Raw genomic sequence first — 23,667 nt, 5'->3', positions numbered from 1 at the left:
TAAAATAAACCTTTAGAAAAAAGTCATTTTTAATTTAATTTGTATTTTTTTGGCACACTTTGTATAGAACTTATGCGAAAAATTTTGATCTGAATAGCAAATATAACATAATTTTCGACTTTCGTAGATAATTTCTTGACCGCTTTGAGCAAACAAAAATCAAAAATAGTGGTGTCTTATTAATTTTTTGACGACGATTTTCGCTCTTAAGCTCGTGTTGTACTTTGTGTACGTTATTTTAATTGTTCACCGGAGCTATTTTAGCACCGGATTAGAACATACCTGCTAACTTGAAATTTTCTAAAAAAATTGATTTACGTGTTGTCCAACCGGAAACAAATAACTTCCAAGATTGAATCATCTCGTCTCTCGTCCAGCCGCTCGTTTATCAATCTAGAACGGATGAACCAATTAATTTACCCTCCTAGTCCATTACAAACCAGATCTCTATTTGAATCTTTTTGATTTTTTTCAAAGGTGATGCGATGAAGAACATTGTATCAAATAACATAACGAGCCAATAAAATCCAATCCGGAGTAAAGTTGGTAGGATTCGTAAATCTGCGGTGCTCACTTAACCGAGTTAGTGGGCTTATCTTTATGGCCTACTAGATCCAGATAAGAAAAACGACTAACACTGACTTGTTTCCACCGGGGACTCGTTTTGTTGCTCTCCCGTGTGGGTCGCTTGTTTTACCACCTGCAAAATATGATTTTTTGCAAAAATCATATACAGAGTGATTCGAGAATGTCGACGGCGGTTGTAAATTATTCCTTCATCTAATAACTATAAAATGGACATAAAACCCAGACGGAAAACATTAGTTTTCCGACCGCAACATTTAACGACATTATTTTATACCGTATTGCGTGTTATTGGCCAAGATTACACGTACCTCTCCTTAATTTCGTTGTTGATTTATATTGGTTAAGCAGGTGTTAAAATTTTACTAATATTTTCGGTACCTGACACCTAAGTCGTAAATTATTTCTTCCAGTGGTTACAAATTTATTCCACTAATTGACAGCCGAAATTTGAAAAAAATATTTAGGTCGACTAAAAGTAACACACGTCCAGTGATTTTCGATAATTTGGAAATTAATTAGTTTTGATTCAGAAATTGTTCAAATTCCGGTTCAATTAAAATTTCATGGTGATTTGTTACAGGGTGATCCTTTGTTTTGTTGTTTTCCGACAAATTCCGGATTCATTTTTTATGCATATTTAAAGCTGGAATCTTGTCAAACAAGCAATTCTAATGCAATCGCTGACTGTAATGTAATTCGAGTGACATTTCTGTGTTTGTTTCAAAATGGTGGCGAATGTTATCGAAGATCCACCCACTGAAAAATTGCAAAATGTGGAAATCGAAATCTTATAATTTTCCACTTTGTTGCGTCAGAGTGCAACGACTTTTATTATCGCGAGCGAAGAAGATTCACCTTGTATCAAAAGAAAAACTTATTTTTCTACCAAAATAGCAAAGTCCCTTGCTTTGTTACACTCACATAAAAATATAAATAGGTCCTTTTTCAATTTTTTCGAATGAGTACTAATTTTTTTTATTTTAAAGAGGCGAGAAAAAAAGGTGGTTGTGACTAGAAAATGAGCTAAGAATTTTGTAAACTAGCCAAAAGACTGCTAGTTCCTATCAAATTTGGTTATTTTGGCAAAATTTTGCAAAATATGTGACATTTTTACAACGAAAAAGGCGAAAATAATATTATTTTTTGCAATTAAGTGCGCAAAAATATTTCTACACTCACCAAAAGAACATCAATTTTGATCAGATTTGGTAATTTTTGACGAATTTTTGGCTCAAAATACTATACTATTCGGTGTAGTTAGGAGATTTTTTTCAAAATTTGTGAAAAAATGTGAGTTTCTCGCTCATAAAGCAAGCTAAAAATCATTCTAATAAAGAGGCTAAAAGAACGTCAATTTCTCTAAATCGATCATTTTTGGCGAAATTTCGCAAAACGAGTGACTTTCTTACTCACAAATAAGATAAATCCAACAAAAAGGGTGATTGTAAGGCCATTTTCGACTGCCCTTTGTAACTTTTTTTCTACATTCTTGAGGAAATTTCGCAAAACAAGTCAGTTTCTAACTCTAAATCACGTCAATTCCTTCGTGATGTCATTATTTTTTCGTGTATTTTAACGAGATCGCCTTAAACAAAATTTTTCAAAATAATGTCTCGCTAACAAACAAGATAAATGTAACGAGAAAAGTCAAAATAATGTCATTTTTGCGATTTCTTTTTCTGTTCTGTAAGAAATTTATGCGAAATAAGTGCGTTTTTGACTGAAAAAACAACTTATATCCATGAGAATATTAGATAAAATGAGCGATAATTTTGTAGAAGAGGCGAAAAGGTGATGTTTCTCGCTATTAAATGAGGTAAAAAATCTAAACTAGCCAAAAGAACGTCAATTCCGATCAAATTTGGTTATTTTTGTCAAAATTTTGAAAAATACGTGAAATTATTCCTAAAAAAATAAAATAAATCTAACGAAAAATGCGAAAATAATGTCATTTTTCACAAACTTTCGCCAAAAATTGAGTTTCTTGCAATAAAGTGAAGAAAAAAATCTAAACTGGCTAAATAAACACCAATTTCGATAAAATTTGTTAATTTTTGACGAGTTTTTGACTCAAAATAATGAATTCTTTGATCTAATTAAGAGATTTTTTCCCGAAGTTTAGTAAAAAAAGTGAGTATCTCGCTCATAATCATAAAGCAAGGTAAAAATAATTTTAAAGACGCTAAAAGAACGTTAATTTCTGGAATTCGATCACCTTTGTCGAAATTTCGCAAAATGAGTGACTTTCCTACTCACAAGTAGGAACGAAAAGGGCGAAAATAATGACATTTCAGCCTTTACTTTGAATTTCTTTTTACATTCTTAAGGAAATTTCGCAAAATAAGTCAGTTTCTAACTCTAAATGATCTCAGTTTCTTCGGAAATTAATGATTTTTTGGTGTATTTTAACTTAAACAAAATTTTACAAAATAATGTCTCGCTAAAAAGCAAGATAAATTTAACAAAACATAATGTCATTTTAATGATTTCTTGTTCTGTTCTCTAACGCATTTATGTGAAATAAGTAAGTATTTGATCAAAAAGTTCTATTTCTCTATCAAAATAATAAAAATAAAAATGTAGATAGGTATGTCTTTTTCGCTTTTTTGGAATAAGTGATAATTTAGAAGATTTCAAGATGCGAACAAATGGTGTTTCTCGCTACATAATGAACTAGAAAAATCTAAACTAGCCAAAAAAACGCCAATTCCGATCAAATTTAGTTATTTTTGCCAAAATTTTACAAAACACATGACATTCTTACTAAAAAAGAAAACAAATATAACGAAAAATGCACAAATAATGTAATTTTTCACAAAATTTCATGAAAAAATCTAGTTTCTCGCAATAAAGTGAGCACAAAAATTCTTAAACTGACCAAAAGAATGTCAGTTTGGATAAAATTTTGTCACTTTTGACGAGTTTTTGCTTGAAAGTGTAAATCATTGAAAAAAAGTAAAAAAAAAAGATTTTGAAATAACTAATCCTTTCACTTTTTAGGGTGTCTTCACTTTTTTATTTTTCTTTTTTTTTGGTATTTTTTGACGACTATTTGTGTTAATGTTGTAATTGTTCACCCAGTTTTGAACCCATGAGCCGCCACTGAAAAAACTGGGTGCTGAAACAAGCTATTTAAGCACTGGGTTTGGACATCTTTTATAGATATCAGAAAGCGAAAATAGTTGTTTACAAATGCGTCATTTTTGCTTCATTCACATTTTTTTTTAGAAATTGAGTTGAAGTTGACAAGAATTAAAAAAAACTGGCTGGAGAAAAGCTTTTTTCAGTTTTCTGTATCTTTAGAAGTCTTTACATTCCTCCAAAATTCAAAAAAGTCGATTTTTTGATGTTTGATTTTTCTTTTTTTTTGAGATTTTGGTTACTTTTTAGGTACCCAGAGCACTGAGAATAGCTCTTTTAATTATCTATCTTCAAAAAAGGTTATTGTCGTGAGAATAACAGTTTTCGAGAAAACTGACCATGGAAGTAAAAATAGATAAAATAAAAATTCATAACTAAAAAACTATTGGAAATTTTACAATCTGTTCGACGTCAATAGATTCCCCGAATCATTTTACAAGAGTTTAGGTTAAAATAGTTCCACTGTTTCGAATAGTTTTGCCGAATTGAATTTTTGAATCAATTAAAACCTAGTCTATCTGATAGATTATATGCTTATGAATGTTCGAATTAGGTTGTGAACAAAATTTCAAAGCCGTAGTAGCTTTATTCGGAAGTAAAATTACCGTTGGGGGCGCCACTGAGCTAGGTCGAAAACAGTAACCATAAATGGCGGGAAAATGTTTATTCGGATATTTTGAGCGTTGTACGAATTTTGGGGCTTCACAATTATTGCATTGCCTATGCGAAATGATTATTGTATCTTTGATGCAAGAAACTTATGTAGACAAATGAGAGATGACGAGGAAAACACGAATAACGAATGACTGTTTGGTTCACTTTCTTTATTGGAAAATTATTACAAAGACATTGAAAAGCCTACCTTTTGGCATAATTTACATTTAAATATATCAGCAGTTGTTAATCTTTATTGTAGTTTTGTAGATTTACCGCAGCATTTCATGATTTTTTCAGTGGAAAATTCTAACCTAAAATTCATAACACTTCACTAATTTATAGGTTTCTTGAGCCAAACTTTGTGTTCGCTGTGATCCATTACTTATAATCTTTAATTAGACAACTGTTTGATAACACTTTGTAATCAAAATTTAAATATTTTTCACTTTTTATCCACTTTCAAGTTCCAACAATAAACACTTTATACCACGAAAAACTACAGAACCAAAGTCAACGCTAGTATTTACCACCACGTACTTTTAAAGTAATTCTTTCTATTGTAAGTAATTAACACTATACACGCAAAATTGTTGAACAATTCATTAAATGTCAGTTAAACGTGGCATTACGAAAATTTCTTTACTGTTTTCGACATAGTTCAAAAGTCATCACCAGAGGGCGTCTAGTTAATTTTATTTCCGAATTGCAAATTCAAAAGTTTCTATGACAGACATTAAAAGAATCACCCTGTATACAAACTGATGTTAGAATGTACGGCCGGAAGCAAAGAAAGTGGCCGCGCACTTGACTAAACCGTAGGTGGCTGAGACCTAAAGGTGCTGAAAAAATGCGATACCTAGCAAAAACCAAATTACAGGAAACTGTAAACTGGCAATTTATTACATCGAAAAGGAAACCAATAATTAGCGCCATAATCATCAAGAAATAATTACTCTCAGAAAAAGTAAATTGTCATTTCACAGCGGGGAGGCTCCACGCAAGAAGTTAAGACATTAATAATCATAAAGTTGTGATTTATAGCCCCCATTACGCGCAATAAAAATAACCCAGTCCGTATCAAGATTTAATTTCCTGGCACCTCCGCCAAAGTAGTGTGTCCAGCCGCCCAGCGTACGCCACTGGATACCTATCCGTGTCAACAAAAATTTCCAATAAAACACGCTTGTGACTAGGCGCTCCCTCAAGGCGATCGAGTGTCATCTGCCGACATTTTTAACTTTCTTGGGTGTGTCATTGTAAAGACAAAGAAACCGTCCTAAAACTAGACCGCGCCCTCTATGCAATTTTCGCAACAAGACTTATGTAAAATCAACGTGTTTAATTGTTGAAAAAATGCGAAATTAAACGACGCTTTTACCATTTGTTACGAAATAAGTGTCGTAAAATTAACACGCTCGTAAGATGGTTTATTACGGCCGTAACACTACTTTAGAATTAATTGTTACCGCCGGACATGTGTACAGTTTTCGGACAAAAATTCACACTTTTTACCACGATCATACCATTTTATTTATGTCAAACGACCCACACCGAGCACCTACGTAGCGAGAGGATTAGAACCATCAGATAGCTGAAATTTCAAACATCCCGGAACAATGTTTTATGGTATTTGACAATGATGCCTCGATTTATAGCCGTTGAGGGTCAAGTGAACTGGTTTGCTTATATGGCACACTTAGACACAAAAGTGGTGACATTGCTTATGCACTGCGCTGTACTTACTTCGAAAAATACAAATCAGGTATTAGAAAAATTTGAACAAATGTACAGCTAGCTGCAAAAGCAATGTCAGGCCTGACGTTAACTTTAGAGGCGTCTGTACATTAAAAATTAAGCAAGTAGTAAACATTCGTTTGCATTTTTTTTAAATTTTTTATTTATTCTTTTTATGAATTTAAAGCCGGTTTAGAGAAATTTCGTGTCATTATTACACGAAAACGGTAAAAATTCGCAAATTTTCGTAATTCGAAGTTAAAGAAACATTAGAAAAAATATGATAAATTATTAAAATTGAACTGAAAACAAAATAACAGAACCAACATCAGATTTAGAAAACATCGACTAGATTTGGTACACATTTTCGGGTTCTGAAATATTTCTTTTAGTTAGTAGCAGTTATTAATTATTATTCACTATGTTAAAGTAGGTAAAAAAGTAAAACACTGTCTTATTTTCTAAAAACTTCTAAACACAAACATACATCAACTTCGACATTATTCTTTTTAAAATGTACATCGAGCTGCAAAAGAAGCGTCGTCGGAAGTGTCGGGCCTGACATTAATTTTGAAGGCGTCTGTACACCAAAAATTAAATAGGCACTAAGATATGGCAACAAAACTGCGTATTATCACAAAACATTAATTAATTTTTGAATTATTCCTCTTATGAATTGAGAGACATTTATTAGTGTAACTCGAAAATGAAAATTTCAAGTTAAAAAAGTGCAATTTTGAAAAATATCAAAAATTATTACAAAAATTTGGAAGCAAAATAACACACCAGATTTGGAAATTTTTATTGGTCTATATCTGAAATATTTCTCCTTTAATACTTTGGTTAATACTATTTTTACAAATATACAGCGAGTTGCAAAAGTAGTGTTTGGCCTGACATTAATTTTGAAAGCGTTTAATTAAAAATTAAACAGGAAACAGGTAGTAAACTATAGTAATAAAAATAAGCTATAGTAACTATAGTGTTTTACAAAAACACTTATTTTGCAATATATTGCAATATTTGTGAATTCGAAACCTAATAGTCTAGAGAAATTTCTTGTTCATTATTCCTCAAACATGGTAAAAATTCACATATTTCCATAATTTCAAGTTAAAAAAAGGGTAATTTGAAAAAATATTAAAATTATTAAAATAGGATTGAAAACAAAACAACAGAACCAATGAGTAGATTTTGTTGGTCTACGTTATCGGATTCTGAAACAATTTTTTTTAGTTAGCAATTAGATGCAGTTATAATTCACATCATGCTCTTTAAAATGTACAGAGAGTTGCAAAAGAGTTGCATCAAAAATTAAATAGGCATTAAGCAAAAAACTGGATACGTATTGTCACACAACTTTACTTAATGTTTTAATTATTCCATTTATGAATTCAGAATTTTTTAACAGTGTAACCCAAAAATGATAAATTTCGCGTTAAAAAAGTAATTTCGAAAAATATGAAAAATACAGTGAAATAAATTGGTGAAACCAAAAGGTGAAAATAATGTCATTTTTTACAAAATTTCACGAAAAAATTGAGTTTCCACTTTTTCTATTAGTTATAAAGTGAGCTAGAAGAATTCCAAACTATCCAAAAGAACATCAACTTTGATAAAAATCTGGTCATTTTAGACGAAATTTTGAAAATACAACAAAATAAATTTAACAAAAAAGACGAAAATTATGTTATTTTTATTAAAGTTTTACGTTTCTCGCTATAAAGTGAGCTGAAAACATTCTAAATTAACCGAAAGAACGCCAACTTCGATCAATTTTGGTAATTTTTGGCGAGTTTTTGGTTGTAGGTGTGTTAATGATTTCAATAAAGCAAAAATAATTATTTTGAATCAATACTGTGTAACCTTTCACATTTTTTGAATGTTTTTCCAAATGTACAGCAAGTTGCAAAAGTAGTGCCAGGCCTGAAATTAATTTTGAAGTTGTCTGTACATCCAAAATTAAATTAGCACTAAACAAAAAACTTGATACGTATTGTCACACAATTTTACTTAATTCTTGAATTATTCATTTTATAAATTTAGAATTTCTTGTCAGTGTAACCCAAAAATGAAAATTTCACGTTAAAAAAATTAATTTCGAAAAATATGAAAAATACAATAAAATAAATTGGTGAAACCAAAGGTGAAAATAATGTCATTTTTCACAAAATATCGCGAAAAAATTGAGTTTACACTTTTTCTATTAGCTGTAAAGTGAGCTAGAAGAATTCTAATTTACCCAAAAGAAAGTCATCTTTGATAAAAATCTGGTCATTTTACACGAAATTTTAAAAATACAGCAAAATAAATCTAACAAAAAAGACGAAAATTATGTCATTTTTAACGTTTCTCGCTACAAAGTGAGCTAAAAATATTCTAAATTGACCAAAAGAACGTCAATTTCGATCATTTTTGGCGAGTTTTTTTTGTAGGTTGATTTGAAAAAAGCTAAAATAATGATTTTGAACCAACACTGTGTAGCCTTTCACATTTTTTGAATGTTTTTCCAAATGTACAGCAAGTTGCAAAAGTAGTGTCAGGCCTGAAATTAATTTTGAAGGCGTCTGTACATAAAAAAACAAAATAGTACTAAAAAAAATTAATTTTCAAATTGTTCCTTTATTGAATTCAGCGCTTATTATCACTCGAAAATGTTGAAAATATGAAATGTTTTACAAAATGATGGAGTGGGCACTTATTCAAACACAATGAAATAAATTAGTGATGCAACATCAGGAGCGAAGTAGGTGAGGGACTGTCGTTTCAATGTTTTCATTCATTACAATTTCCACCTGATAAAGATGGAAATAAGGTGTCTCAAATTTATCTACAGGATGATCGTAAAAGTCGAAATTGGATTTAGAAGAATTAGGCACGAGTTGTGTGCAATTGGGTCAAGGATTGCCGGATAACAATAATCGCATTGAAACAATATTGACAGCCACGAAAAGAATAAATTAAAATAAAATTATATTGCAAATAAAAAGTGTGGGAAACGAATGAGAGAGCAAAAATGAAAGAAAATTAACAAAAAGAACTCTCGGCGAATTTAGATTGCTTCAATCATTAAACCATAACGGACATTCACTGTACGTTAATGGAGGTTCTTTAAGCAAACACTATTACATAACTGTGCAATAAAACGTAAAAATTTTGATAAGTGACAACAATCGGAATCGATCAAAAATCGCGTGTTGCGCGAAAAAATCGACGAAATGAAAGCGAGCCGAGTTTCGAGAGAAGTTCTCACGGTTCAGATGAATTCGTTCGAACCAAATTTATAAACGCATTAGAAAGTACTCGGCGTACGGTGCAAGTTACAATGTCTTTTAAAGTTTTATTGATGTATAAACTGCTATTCTACATATATATTATTCTAATGCGAGTCCCGTTCGGATTCTTAGGTTGGCAATAACGCAATCGAGGACCAAATACAGAACGACTTTACCAATTATGTTTGTGTTTCTGGTTCGCCGCGTACGCCATCGACGATCAAAGGGTGATTTATTCCAACACCATCTAAGGGAAGAAAAGACCTAACGGAACAGAACACCAGGAAAACTGCGTATTCGAAGAATGTAAAAGGTGTCGGCGCTCATAACATGCATGATCTTTGATTTATTGCCGTCGTAATTATAGGACTCGAGACGAAAAACTATAATAAAAACGAATTAGGGTTTTATTTCTACAATATCGAACGGCCACTTAATGAAATCAACCGATGTTGTCATAACCATGAGAACTCACACGGATTCAAATCGGGGCTTTGTGGTGGCATTTCTACTGGTAACTTGACACCTCACAAGTCACCTGTTGGCTCATCAAGCAGTAGCGCTGAATTCTAATTAATTACTTGATTAAATATTTTTTTCAAAGTAATTAAATTCTCGTTACTTCAATCATTCTATGTGTTTTTGTAAACATTTCATTTTCCCTCGTGTAATAAATCAATTGTCTCAGCCACAAATTGAGATATTTTACGTCACAATTTTCAAAAATTAAAACTTTCAAGTATACCGAACAAAAAAAAAGATTAATGACTGAGTAATTAAACAGAGAAAAAATTTGAAAATTAAAAGCGTTTTTTAGCGGGGTCACAAGTTTAGAATTTTAATTACTTGGAGAAATTAATTACGCCAAATTTAGGAAAGTATCCAAACAAAAAATTAATTAAATTGAATGAAACGTTTAAAGTTGGTAATAAGCTTTGCACTCTTAAAAGTAAGGCGAGCTGTTTTTGTGTCATGTCTTTTTTCGAATTTTTCGACAAAATTTCAACACAGTTTATCTAAGCGCGAAGCTTAAAAATTGTTTGAAAGCTTGAAAAAAAAATTGGATAAACTCCTATTTTGACCAAATTTTGTCACTTTTTAGTTTGTTTTCAACAAAATTTCGCTCAAAAACAAACGAAAATTTTTGAGATTTTGAGGTGTCTATAAGATCTTGATTTTATAAAATAAATGAAGTTCAAAAAACGTATTAAATTGACATCCTTAGGATAAAGGAAAAGACTAATATTAATTTCGGTCAAATTTGACGATTTTTTAGAAAAAAAAAGTGCTAACAACTCAAAAAATTTCAGAATAAAATTTTGCGAATATCTCCGTTCCTGGCTGAAAAACATAGTTTTGACCTATTTTTATAAAATTTTAGGTAAATTTTTCGAAAAAACTTATCTGTTACCTCAACGAGACTCGAAGAAGTATAAAAATAACGTCCACTTTATTTTAACTGAGAGACTTTTCGGTCTGTTTTTAACGACAATTTGCGTTTCTAGCTAAAAAACGTGTTCAAAAAAGGCAAAAATTAAGTAATTTTGGCACGAAATTGCTATTTTTCCGACAAAATTTGGTAATTTTTTGGTTTCTTTTAGCGACATCTCGAACTGAAACAATAATTTTTGATCAAATCTTGCGGTTTTTCGCCTTATTTCGAGAAAATTTCGCTCAAAAACGAGCTCAATCTTGAAAAACTAACATGAATTTCCATTTGTTTTGCGAATTTTAATAGATGTGTTTTGATAACCCTTGCAAAATAAATCAGTCTCGACTTAAAAAAAAGTTAAAACAACATCAATTCCGCTCTAACTTGGTCATTTTTCATCCAACTTTAGGTGAATTTTTCGAAAAAACTTAATTATTACCTCAAAAAGACTCAAAGAAGGTTAAAATAACACCCACTTTATTTTAATTCGGTGACATTTCTGGCCAATTTTAAAGAAATATTGCGATAAAATTACGTTTCAAGCAAAAAAACCTACTCAAAAATGTCAAAAATTTAATAATTTTGGCTTTAGATTGCTATTTTTTCGACTTAATGTGATAATTTTTTGGTTTCTTGTACCGACATCTCTGAACTCAAAAACAGATTTTTGTCGACATATTGTGATTTTTCGCCTTATTTCGAGGAAATTTCGCTGAAAAACAAGCTAAATCTAGAATTTTGTGGTTTTTAAAAGATGTGTTTTAATAGTCTATTTTGATTAGTCTAATTAGATGATTTTTCATCCAATTTTAGGTAATATTTTCGAAAAAACTTAATCGTTTTACGTCAATAATACTCAAAAAAAGTTAAAATAACACCATTTTTATTTTAATTGAGTGACTTTTCGGTCAGTTTTTAATAAAATTGTCAAATTACTGGGGTTTCAAGCTAAAAAACGTGCTCAAAAAAGGGCAAAAATCAGATAATTTTGGCTTTAAATTGGTATCTTTTTGACTTAATTTGGTAATTTTTTGGTTTGTTTTAGTGACATCTCTAAGAACTCAAAAACAGAAAATAATTTTTGTCGAAATTTTGTGGTTTTTCGCCTCATTTCAAGAAAATTTCGCTCAAAAACAAGCTTAATCTTGAAAAACTAACATGAGTTTCTATTTATTTTGTGACTTTTAATTATTTTTTTTAATTCCTTGCAAAATAAATCAGGTTCGAAAGTTAAAATAACATCAGTTTCGTTCTAATTTGGTGGTTTTTCATCAAATTTTAGATAAATTTTTCGGAAAAACGTTACCTCAATAATAAACACGTGTTACCTCAATAATAACACCCACTTTATTTTAATTGGGTGTCTTTTCGGTTAGTTTTTAACGAAATTTTGCAAAATAATTGCGCTTCGAGCTAAAAAATGTGCTCAAAAAAGGCGAAAATTGGATAATTTTGGCTTCAAATTGATAATTTTTCAGTTGCTTTGTCGAGTATTTCATCGGTTTATTAACACATTAGTTTATTAAATGGCCATGTGGTTCCATCGTATCATAAGCCCTATTTTACCACTTTCGTAAATTTTTAAATTTTCTAAATTTTTCTAATAATTACGTAAATTTCAAATTACGGATAAGAGAATTTTGCCAGATGTGTAAATTGTGTGCAAAAGTGAATTTCTACACCTGACAAATAAACCTTTCCTTTTATTTGTTTTTTCGAATAAGAATCTCAACCGTTTTGTAGTTGAAGTTGAAATTAATTCGTACATTGATCGTGCGATAAACTCGTCGCTTTTGAAACAAATTCCTTGCCTCCTCTCGTCTTTACGATCCTACGAATTAATTAACATTACTTTTTGTTATTTTTAAAAATGGTCACGAACAAAAAATCGCCATGCAATCAATCCACAACTAATTAATCAATTTGTAAATCACGATCTGATCGCTTGAGGCGTCTCTAAAACCAAATCACGACATTTAAAATAGAGATTTTAAACGTGATGGTTTGGAGTAAAATTTTCGTATTTTTTCAAGCGAAAAAATGTTAACGGAAGAGTTGAAACATCTGTCTCTCGTTCGGTGTAAAAAACTCTTACAAGAGTTAGACTAGAAGCTCATTAATTACACCACGTTTTGTGAATAAACTGTGGGAAAGTAGCGACATCTACAGGGTGGAATCTACGCGATAAATAACACTCGGTATAAAGCCAGTACATCCACCTTTCTTTGTTGCAAGTCTAAAATGATAAACCACCTGTAATACGAACTACTTGAACTAACATCGGCAATAAATCAAGCGTCGAGAAAATTAAAACGAAATGATTTATAATCCTTTCGATTCTCTTGTTTGTCTACAACACTCCGTCCGGAACAAATCCGGCGATGATGGATTCCGGAGCCCCCCTAATGTGGGTCAAACCTCGCATTAAAAACTCGTCCTTTTACCGCAAAATTCATGCAAATTGCACGACAGTTTTGGCAATGTGCCACCAATTATAGTATTTTTATCAATTTTATCGATGGCCGACTGGGTGGTCGCGCAATTATCCACCAAATTAATACAACTTGCGCAACTGAGACGAATCGAGATTTTTGAGCAAAAATGGGACAACATTTACGACGTGTGAAGCCAGCGCTTATCATTATCACACTTTTATTTGGTTTTACGAGATGAGTGAAAGTCACAATGCGCAGAAGCGCCACGCCCACGTGTACCCCTTTTTTGCCACCAACTGTACCCAAACATTGCTATTTGTTTCTCCGGGTTCATCTAACCTTCTAACCTTCGTGATCTCTAATTTTAACGGAAAAGTTAGACAAATTGATTGCGTCAAACAAAAATTATATCAAACTGAACACAACAGGTTATATTTTTTGTTGTTATAAATAAAAGTACAAATACTACTTATAAAATAAAACTAGAACCGAAACAGAAAACCTTTGTGTACAGGTATTAATAAAATTTTTAAACTTTTTTTAGTATTTTTTTGCTTTTTATTTTTTTATTTATGTTTTTTTATTTGTTTATATTTAACAGAAAGAAGTGGAAAAAGTAGGTAAACAAAAGCGATGATGTCAGAAATGTTGCTATAATGTTTAAATTTAGCATTTACAAAAATAAAATCAACGTGTTCGATGTTTTTTTTGGAAAAATTATCCATAACAAAGATACATTACGTTTGGTTTAGTCTGTACCCATAGATAATTATTGTGAATTTTTTCTAGTATTATTTATTTAATGTGGATTTGGTAGCTTTTACAATTAGGTAATTGAATTAAAATTTGTAGCACTGTAACTGATTTCTACCAACTTATATCTTGTTAAAATTCTTGTATCTAAAATTCGGAACACTGTGAAAACTTGCCAAGTATGTACATAAAGTTAAAATTATTTTTAAATTAGTTAATCAATTAAAAAAAGACTGCAGTTTGAGGACAATTAATAATGAATTAACCAATATTATCTGGAGGTAATAACCATTTACATTAGATATTTACATTATTTGAACAATATATTTTTTAACAAAATGTCTCATAATCGATCATGTAACCATTGTAAAACAAATACAAGTTACAAGAAAAAAAAAAGAATAATTAAAAAAAATCTAATGTAAAGGTGATCAATATAAAAAAGTTCAAAATATACCTATAAATATGAAAATTTTATCGGCTTTTGTTTTTTTTACAAAAAATATTTATTCCTTCTTGTCTTAAGTATTAAAGTTTAAATAAATTTATGCTTAAAATCGTTAAACCGTTCATAAATTTGTTGTTTTCGATATCTACTGAAGATATTATGGAAGAATTTTTTTTTGTAAAAACTTCATGTTTAGGTTTTATTTTGTTGTTTCCTTTTACGCTTTCCGAAACAGTTAACAATTTGAGAAAATTGTTGGTACAGATAATCGATTTTGAAATTTTGTTAAAAGATTCTTGGATATATGGGATCTTTGTTACGGGTTATTCTTCAAAAAATCGTCCAGCAGGTCGATCTTATATTTACAAAAGTGTTCTTATTACATTTGACGCAACAGCATTATTTATGTCAATTTTTTTGACGTCACTTTTACTTTTTTTACTATTTTTGATGGTATGCTCTTTTATCTTTCAAGTATAAAAATGAAAAAAAAATATTCTTCAAACTGAACCAAAATTCGTATCTTTGTTACTGGTTATTTTTCAAAAAAATATAGCTCAAACTAGTCGATTTTATTTCTTTAAATGCTACATTTTGACATAATATAATGACACTTATGTCATATCTTATCATTCGTTTTTGAGTTGGGACGTAATTTCTTATTTTTTTAAATGGCAACCGATATTTTTGTTTACACATATTTATCATTCTGATAATAAAAAATAAAACAATTAAATTAAGCATAAATTTTATAAAATAAAAAAATATTGACAATAAAACATAAAGGGCCTTGACTGATTTTATAAGTGACAGTTGTTTTTTGTATATTTTTTTCTTATAATTATCATGAAAACACTTAATATGACACCTAAACACAAAAAAAGGCAAAATGCAATAATTTTGTATAAAATAAAGCAAGAAAACTCTTTGAATAATACTTTTTTTCACTTTTAAAACTTTTTTATTTTATTTCTTACTTTTTAAATTTTTTGCTCTATTTTTTTATTTTTTTTAAATAAAAACACTAATCAAAAATGTCACTATGGTGTCAAAATGTAGGATTTAAAAAAATTAAATCGACATATGCGAGGATTTTTTTGAAAAATGATTCATAACGATATGAATTTTGTGCGTTACTACTGATCCATTCTGTACTAGAGAAGACTGTTTTTTTCGAAAAAATAAATAATAAACATTCAGCCCTTATAAAATAAGGCATGAACAGAAAAATAAGATTTTTTCTACTTTGAGAACTTTTGTGCAACTCTTTTTAGTAAATTTTTAGGAGTTGTATTGGCAGTGCTGGGCTGGGTATCATCACTGTGATCAGTCATCACTGTAATCTAGTGTGTGATCTGTCAACAGTGTTAAGTGACTTGTTTCATAAGACTTAATTGTGACACTCATTTTCTTGGAGCACTCCTTCGTCGTGCTCCAAAACCATTCGTGTCACAATAGAACGTCTTATTAAATTCGTATAGTAATATAGTATTCTATAACTCTATAACTTTATTATTTTATTTTCTCAATTTTAATAATTTTTTTACACTTACTTGAAAGATAAAGAAGTATAGCTACTACCACGTTCATTAAACAAAAATACCGGTTGTCATTTAGAAAAAGTCATTGCTCAAATACAACAGCCAATAAAAGTCGCTATGGTGTCAAAATGCTGCTCTTGCAAAAATAAGATTCACCTGTTCGAGTATTTTTTAATGATTCCTTTTGGTTCAGCCTTCGCATGCCTTTATTACACGCAAACACCTGCGATTGATTATCGCATTACGCATTATCATTCCGTTTTATTGTGGATAATTCAAAGAAACTCCGTTAATCCAGCGAGCGACCAGTCCCGGGAAACTGGTTAGAGAACGACAAATTGGCCATTTCTTCACGTGATAGAAGCACAAGACGCGCCAACCACCCGACCAACAATGGAATTTTTCGCGAATTTCTGTCGCCATAGACCAGGAAATCGTTCAAAAATTTCTGAATTTTTGCAGGCAATTTGTCGCATTTTCCGTCTAAATAACGCCCCATTCTTTGTAGACAATCGTCCATTACGTCCTCACTTTTTAGGTGTATCCTCTCCCAGCCTGAGTCATGCTTAATTCCGACCATTGTTGCTCATAAGATAAATCGCCATCGCCATCACAACAATGCTACCGTAAACAAGCCATCCAGAATTTGTCGGCTCGAATTATCACCGCAATGACCTCTTCAGATACGCATTGACCTCATCCTAACCCATAAACCACTTCCTACAAACCGAACGACCTTCGCTTCGCGAAAAAAGCCTCCTTTTTCGTGGCAATTAGCGATACTCCTTTCTAAGCGAAGGCGTAATTAATTCCAAAAGAGAAGACTTAAGCACGATCTTTCACTTTTTGCTTTCAGGACGAATGTCGTTCCGACATCGACCGGTGGATCGGAGCTCCCAGGCCGGGGGTGCCCTCATCTCCAACAGCTCCGGAGGTGAGTAAAATATTGACAAAATTGCCGGTGATTCAGACGCCTGATAAGCGCACATGCCGCCACTTGACCTTGCGATAAATCACGTTTTGTTATCATTTTTACTACAACGATTCTAGTAAATTTGTTGTTATATTCGGGCGAAAATGTGAGCACCCTTGGGTCAGTGACCAGGAATGTCAAATGAATTTGCTCCAATCAATCGTTTTCTCGCTTAATTAGACTCGGGACAATAGCCAGAGTTGGTTAATTTTTTGTGGTAGCGTTTCTATTTTGACCCATCTGACCATGAACGTCGTGCCTCCGCCCCTGGCGTGTGTAACTCGTCGCGATCAAGGAGCAAAGTGCATGTTTGTTAATGATTGGTACATGTCGAGATCATAGATACGTCATATCGCGTTACATTTGACCATTTGCTAACCAGTTAGGAGGCGATCAAGTCCCCCAACACTACAAGGAATACACCAACACGTGGAAATGGGGGGAAAAAATTAATGACAGCAATTTCGCGAGATCCGCATTCCTAAACTCGGAAATATGACAATCTTGCAATTTTTAAACGCGTTTTTCTTTTGGTTTTTAACAACAAAATTTCGACTTTTGAGTTAAAAATTGTTGTCTATAAGCTTGCATTCAACTTGTAAAAGATTCTATACTTACAAATACAAAGTCTATTACTGAAGGTTTTAACTTTTTTTTAAACTAACATTTCCAGGTTATACACGTAAATTCGAAATTTCAATTTTCGGAACTTCGATTTCCAAAATTCCAGATTAGGTATTTTCCAAAGCATAACTTCGACTTCTGAACTCAAAATGAAGCCAAAATTAATTAAGTTGCAATCCAGGGTTTTAAACTATCAGAAAAACAAATATTTATCTAATTTTCTGGTTTCACACTTAATGTGATGTAGAAATTTTGGACTTTTTAATTTCGAAACTGAAAATATCACGTTTTAGACCTTCATCTAAATTTAATTAGAATTTTAATTTCTAAACTTCCGACTGTTCATGACTACACTATAAAATTTTCAATTTTCTGCTGAGTTTAATTGAATCTAAAAATTCAAAAATTCTATTTATAGTCTAGTGATTTTGACTTCTATAATATTAATCTAGAACGTAAAATTTTTTAATCTTGCAATTTTAACAAGTTTTCAGGTTCCACACAAGTTCAAGAATTTAAAAATTTCCAACTTATTTCAAGTTCGATAATGATAACCTTCAGAACTGCACTTTTAAAAGTTACAATTTTTGTCTAAAAATTGCAAAAATAACTAAATTAAATAAAAAATTACATAATTTTGCGAATACGTATTTCCTTTACTGGCCGAAAAACGTGCACTAAAGATAGACAAAAATTAGGTATCGACGTAATTTTGACTGAATTTGGTGATTTTTCATCCAATTTTCAGTAAAATATTTTTGAAAAAAACTGAAAAAAATGCAATTGACTCGAAAACTGTTAAAATAACACATTTTATTTTAATTGTTGGTCTGTTTTTAACTAAATGTTGCAAAATAATTGCGTCTCAGGCTGAAAAACGTGCTCAAAAAAGGCAAACTGTAGATAATTTTGGCTTCAAATGAGTGATTTTTTGGTGGCTTTAAACAGTGTCTATCTTTGATAGTCTTCATTAAAAGTTAGTTAATAAATAACGATTATTACTTATTATTACTTAAACCATATTTCTAACAATTTTCTGAGCATTTTTTAAATTTTGTTTTGAAATTTTTCTAGTAAACTTCAAATTACAGATAAGAGAATTTTTCCAGCTCGCTGTGTAAATTGTGTGCAAAAATGAATTTCTACAGCTGACAAATCATTTCCTTTTATTTTATTTTATTTTTTTTTTCAATAAGAATCTCAATCATTCTCTACATTATGCCGAAATGAATTCCTACATTGATCGTGCGATAAAGTTCATCGCTTTTTAAAACAAATTCTTTGTCTCCTCTCAGCTTTCCTACTTATTTCAAGTTTTTATAATAACGTTCAGTATTGCAGTTTTGAAAATCAAAATTTTTGTCTAAGAATTCCAAAAATGACTAGGTAAATTAGATCAAAAAAGACATAAATTTTTGCCTTTTTCAAAAGTTTTGCTAAACAATTTATTATTTCAAAAAAATGAAGCAAGTTATTGACCTAAAACAGCCTTTTCGGTAAATTTTAATAAAATCGGACCGAAAAGTCCGTAATAACATCACAAATGACGCAATTATTGCCTTTTTCAAACGTTTTAACAGGTTTCTCAGCCGAAAACCCAATTATTTTAAGAGATTTTATCAAAAATAAGTCGAAAAATTACCAAATTAGTCCAACAAATTGCAAAACTTTTGCATTTTTCGAGCTACGAAGCACGTTTTTGAATAAGAACCACAATGTTTTTTCGCCAGATTTCTCTAAAAGTGATTCGAAAAACAGTCGAATTATAAGATCATAACATAACATATGGTTTTTATATCTTTCTCCAAAGTTTTATTATGTTTTTCAGGTAAAAACTCAGTTATTTTAAACAACAATGTGTTATATCGCTTAAACTAGACTTAAATATAAGGACTCAAAATTTCGATTATTATCATCGCAATTTTAACATTTTATTTATATATTTTTATAGTTTGGACTTCCATCACTTCAGAACCTGACAATCAAAATTTGTCAAATTACCTCAAAACATTCTCAAAATATGGAAAAAAGAATCTACTTAAAATATTTCCTGATAATTTGGACAGTTTAATACCTAAAAATCGCTGGATTAATTTACTTTTCGAAAGTCCTATTATTAAATAAAAATTTTAACTCATATTACTTATATGACCTGACCTGACCTGACCAGAAATTCGATCCCAGCCGTAGACAGGGAAATTCTGATTTAAAAATTCAAAATTTTGGTTAATATTATCACGGAATTTGGTCTTTCTTCAAATAGAAACCTAAAATTTCCAGTCTTAGACTGCAAATTTTCTACTTATTAATTTTAGATAATTTTGACTTATCACAAAATTGGACTTTGAAATTTGGTCAATTTGTTTTTTCAGAAGAAATTTTACTTTCAAACACCTATCATCTACTGAAAACATCAAAATTCCGATTTGTTAATTCAAAATTTTGACGCATTTCGACTTTCAACAGTTCAAAGCCTCAAAAGCCCGTTTATTGTTACTCAAAATTTTGAGTTTCGTCCTGAATTTTTCAGACTTGAACTATCTCCTATAATTTCCCATTTGTTAAATGAAAATTTTGATTTATACTAATTTTAAGCTTGAAACGGCGAATAAACTCCGGTTTCCACCTTACAGTTTGTATCTTCAAGTTCAACTTTTGCAAAAAAAAACCTTTAGGCTTCTTTCTAGCCGTCTTCCACCTGTCTAATTAAACTCTTTCTGTGGTTAATTTGCTCGCTTTACGACAAAACATTACGCATCCCAACTCTTTTACCATCCCAATAGTTCATCTCTCGGCGCCTCAATAAATTTACAGTTAGATAATTTCATCGAAGGAACATCTGGCGAATGTGCGCCTATCATTACCGCCTAATGGAAAATCTCTCTGTACCACCATCGCCCAAGAGAAGAGCATCTTCATCACGTCTCGATTGTGAATTTGCTACTTTCATACGATCGATCGAAACGAAAAAATCTGCAACCTCTTCTTGATGTGTGTGTTACATTAGAGGGATAGTAAAAGTTCCTTGCGGTTGTTGCGTTATTTACAACATTCCACTTATCAGCGGTATATCTATCAAGAAACTGAGGTTGTGACGATGAGCTGCCGCCGCGGTTGCGGCAAGTGAGAGGTTGCAACGATTGATAATAAAGAGACGTTGCGAAATAACCGGTAGGTCACGTGCTGGGATCATCAGAGCTACTACCCATACACACAGCGGCGCACCGACAAACACTCTGTATACCACTGAAAGGAAATGCCAAAACAATTGGACTAAAACTGTCAAGTCGACTAACCTTTCTTTGATTTCATTAAACTTATTGTTCAATTGTGATCAAGGACTTGTGGTTTGATCGTTTGCATTGAATTAGGAAAAAAAAACAATCTTTCCCTTTCCTGTTTTGGGCAGTGTATTTTTCGCAACTTTTTTCAAAGAAATTTTTGAAAACATTATTCCAAAATCCAAAAGCCATTTTTAGTATTAGTTAACTTTCTAAATTCTAGATTCTAAAAAAAATATGAAAAATTCTAAACGAAACGAAAGTAGAATATAAAAAAATGGAGAATGTAGAAGAACTGTTTATGTAATAATTATGACTGGTCTACAGTTCTATAAAAGTAATTCTACAGAAGTATCTAAAGAAGAGTCTAGATAGCTATCAGATCTACAGACGACTTTAGAAAAGAATCACTTTAGAAAAATCTAGAGAAAGGCACAGAAACAATGCTAAAAAATAATCAGGAAGAATTCTAAACGAAACCATAAAAGAATTTTGAATAGAGTCTAGCAAATAATTCTAAAGAAGAAAAAGTCTAAAGATGGAGTTTTAATCCAAAGAAAAGTCTACATTTCAGATCTAGTACCCAACGGTTTTAGAAAAGAAATGCCAAAACAATTGAACTAAAACTGTCAAGTCGATTAACCTTTCTTTTGATTTCATTAAATTTCTTATTGTTCAATTATTGTGATCAAGGCCTTGTAGTTTGAGAGTATACACTGAATTAAGAAAAAAGCAATCTTTCCCATTTCCTGTTTTGAGAAGTGGATTTTTCGCAAATTTTAGCAAATCCTAAGAAAACTTTAAGGCCCGTTTAAGATTATTTTAGGAGAACTTGTTAAGAATTTTTCAAAATCCAAAATCCACTTTTAGAATTAGGAAATTTAAACTCTAAAAAATAATTAAGAAATATTCTAAGCGGGGCAAAAGTATAATATAAAAAAGAATTTGGAGTATGTAGAAGAGTCTTTATATTATAATTTTGAGTAGACTACAAAATAATTCCTACAGAAGAATCTAAAAAATAATGCAGATAGGTATGAGACCTACCGACGACTTTAGAAAAAAAATCAACGAAGAATTACAAGAAAAATCTAGGAAAGGTTCAACACAACTCTAAAAAATAATCTGGAAGAATTATAAACAAACTATAAAAAATGAATTGAGTCTAGAAAATAATTTTATAGAAGAATCTCGAGAAAAACAAGTCTAAAGAAGGGTTTAGAAAATAATCCAAAGAAGAGTCCAGATTTTAGATCTAGTACCTAACGGTTTTAGAAAAGAAATGTCAAAACAATTGGACTAAAACTGTCAAAACAACTAACCTTTCTTTTGATTTCATTAAATTTCTTATTATGCAATTATTGTGGTCAAGGCCTTGTAGTTTGATCGTCTACATTGAATTAGGAAAAAAAATTCGTTTCCTTTCATGTTTTGGGCAGTGAATTTTTCGCAACTTTTTGGCGAATTCCAAGAAAACCGTTTAAGATTATTTTAAGATCTTGCAAAAAAATATATTATTCCAAAATCCATTTTTAGTATTAGTTAACTTTCCAAATTCTAAATTCTAACACAAAATTAAGAAAAATACTGAACGAAACAAAATAGTAGAATATAAAAAACTGGAATGTAGAAGTGTTTATGCAGTAATTTTAAGTGGTCTGCAAAATAATTCTACAGGAGAGTCTCAAGAAGACTCCAAATAGATAATAGATCTACAGACGACTTAAGAAAAAGTCCGAGAAGAACCACAAGAACAATATAGAGAAGGGTACAGAAACAATACTAAAAAATAATCTCGAAGAATTCTAATCAAAACTATAAAAGAATTTTAAAAAGAGTCTAGAAAATAATTCTAAAAAAATCTAGAGAAGAACAAGCCTAAAGATGTGTTTATAAAATAATCCAAAGGAAAGTCCAGATCTCAGATCTAGAAACGGTTTTAGAAAAAAAAGTGTCAAAATAATTTAAATAAAACTCTCAAATCGACTAACCTTTCTTTTGATTTCATTAAATTTCTTATTGTTCAGTTGTGATCAAGGCCTTGTGGTTTGATCGTTTGCACTGAATAGGAAAAAAAACAATCCTTCCGGATCCTGTTTTGGGCAGTGAGTTTTTCGCAATTTATGTCGAATTCCACAAAAACGTTTAGGTCCGGTTAAGATTATTCTAACATATTGTAAACAAATTTTTGACAATATTATTAAAAAATCTAAAATCCATTTTTAGAATTAGTCAACTTTCTAAATTCTAAAAAATATATGAGAAAAATTCTAAATAAAACGAAGGTAGGATATAAAAAAGAATTTGAAGAATGTCAGAGAAAAAAAATCACAGAAGAATCATAAGAAAAAATTAGAGTATGGTATTAGCCAATAATCTGGAAGAATTCTACAAAACTATAAAAAATCTGAATAGAGAAAAAAAATTCTAAGGAAAAATGTAAAGAAAAACAAGTGTAAAGAAGAACAAGTCTAAAGATGGGCTATAAAATAATCCAAAGAAAAGTCTAGATTTCAGATCTAGAAACGATTTTAGAAAAGTATCAGAGAAAAGTACAGGAACAATCTGGAAAAACTCTTGCCTTATACTCGTTTGAAAATATGCAAGTGTGCCAGTTGGCAGCCCTGGTTTCGGGTCCTGTTTTTCACCCGGAACCGCCATTGAAATTAATTACCAGTGGCGTGCGTGGTTTTCAGTTAGGCATTGTTGTGTTTATCTCGTCGATAATTAGTGTAGCGTTTGCCAACAGCGCAATCCGTAAATAAACATTAATGAATAGTGCGGC

The 23,667-nt window shown here is 30.9% G+C and overlaps 1 protein-coding gene and 1 long non-coding RNA gene across 4 annotated transcripts in view; both read left to right on the top strand.

Annotated features, from left to right (window-relative positions):
* LOC660309 (Krueppel-like factor 8) overlaps positions 1 to 23,667 on the top strand; it is a 46,114-nt gene that overhangs the window by 6,943 nt on the left and 15,504 nt on the right. For all 3 annotated transcript variants that reach the window (XM_008197928.3, XM_008197927.3, XM_064358227.1), the window contains one exon: positions 16,861 to 16,938. In XM_008197928.3, the coding sequence (XP_008196150.1) occupies positions 16,866 to 16,938 (73 nt within the window). In that variant the 5' untranslated portion in view covers positions 16,861 to 16,865. The remainder of the gene's footprint in view (positions 1 to 16,860; positions 16,939 to 23,667) is intronic.
* On the top strand, positions 8,867 to 10,022 carry LOC107398404 (uncharacterized). Its single transcript, XR_001575268.2, has 2 exons — positions 8,867 to 9,708; positions 9,763 to 10,022. It is a non-coding gene; the product is annotated as an uncharacterized LOC107398404 (long non-coding RNA).

The sequence above is a fragment of the Tribolium castaneum genome, chromosome 8, assembly GCF_031307605.1.
Source record: "Tribolium castaneum strain GA2 chromosome 8, icTriCast1.1, whole genome shotgun sequence".
NCBI classification, from domain to species: Eukaryota; Metazoa; Arthropoda; class Insecta; order Coleoptera; family Tenebrionidae; genus Tribolium; species Tribolium castaneum.
The sequence above is the reverse complement of the archived record's forward strand: the minus strand, read 5'-3'. Positions and strand labels throughout refer to the sequence as shown.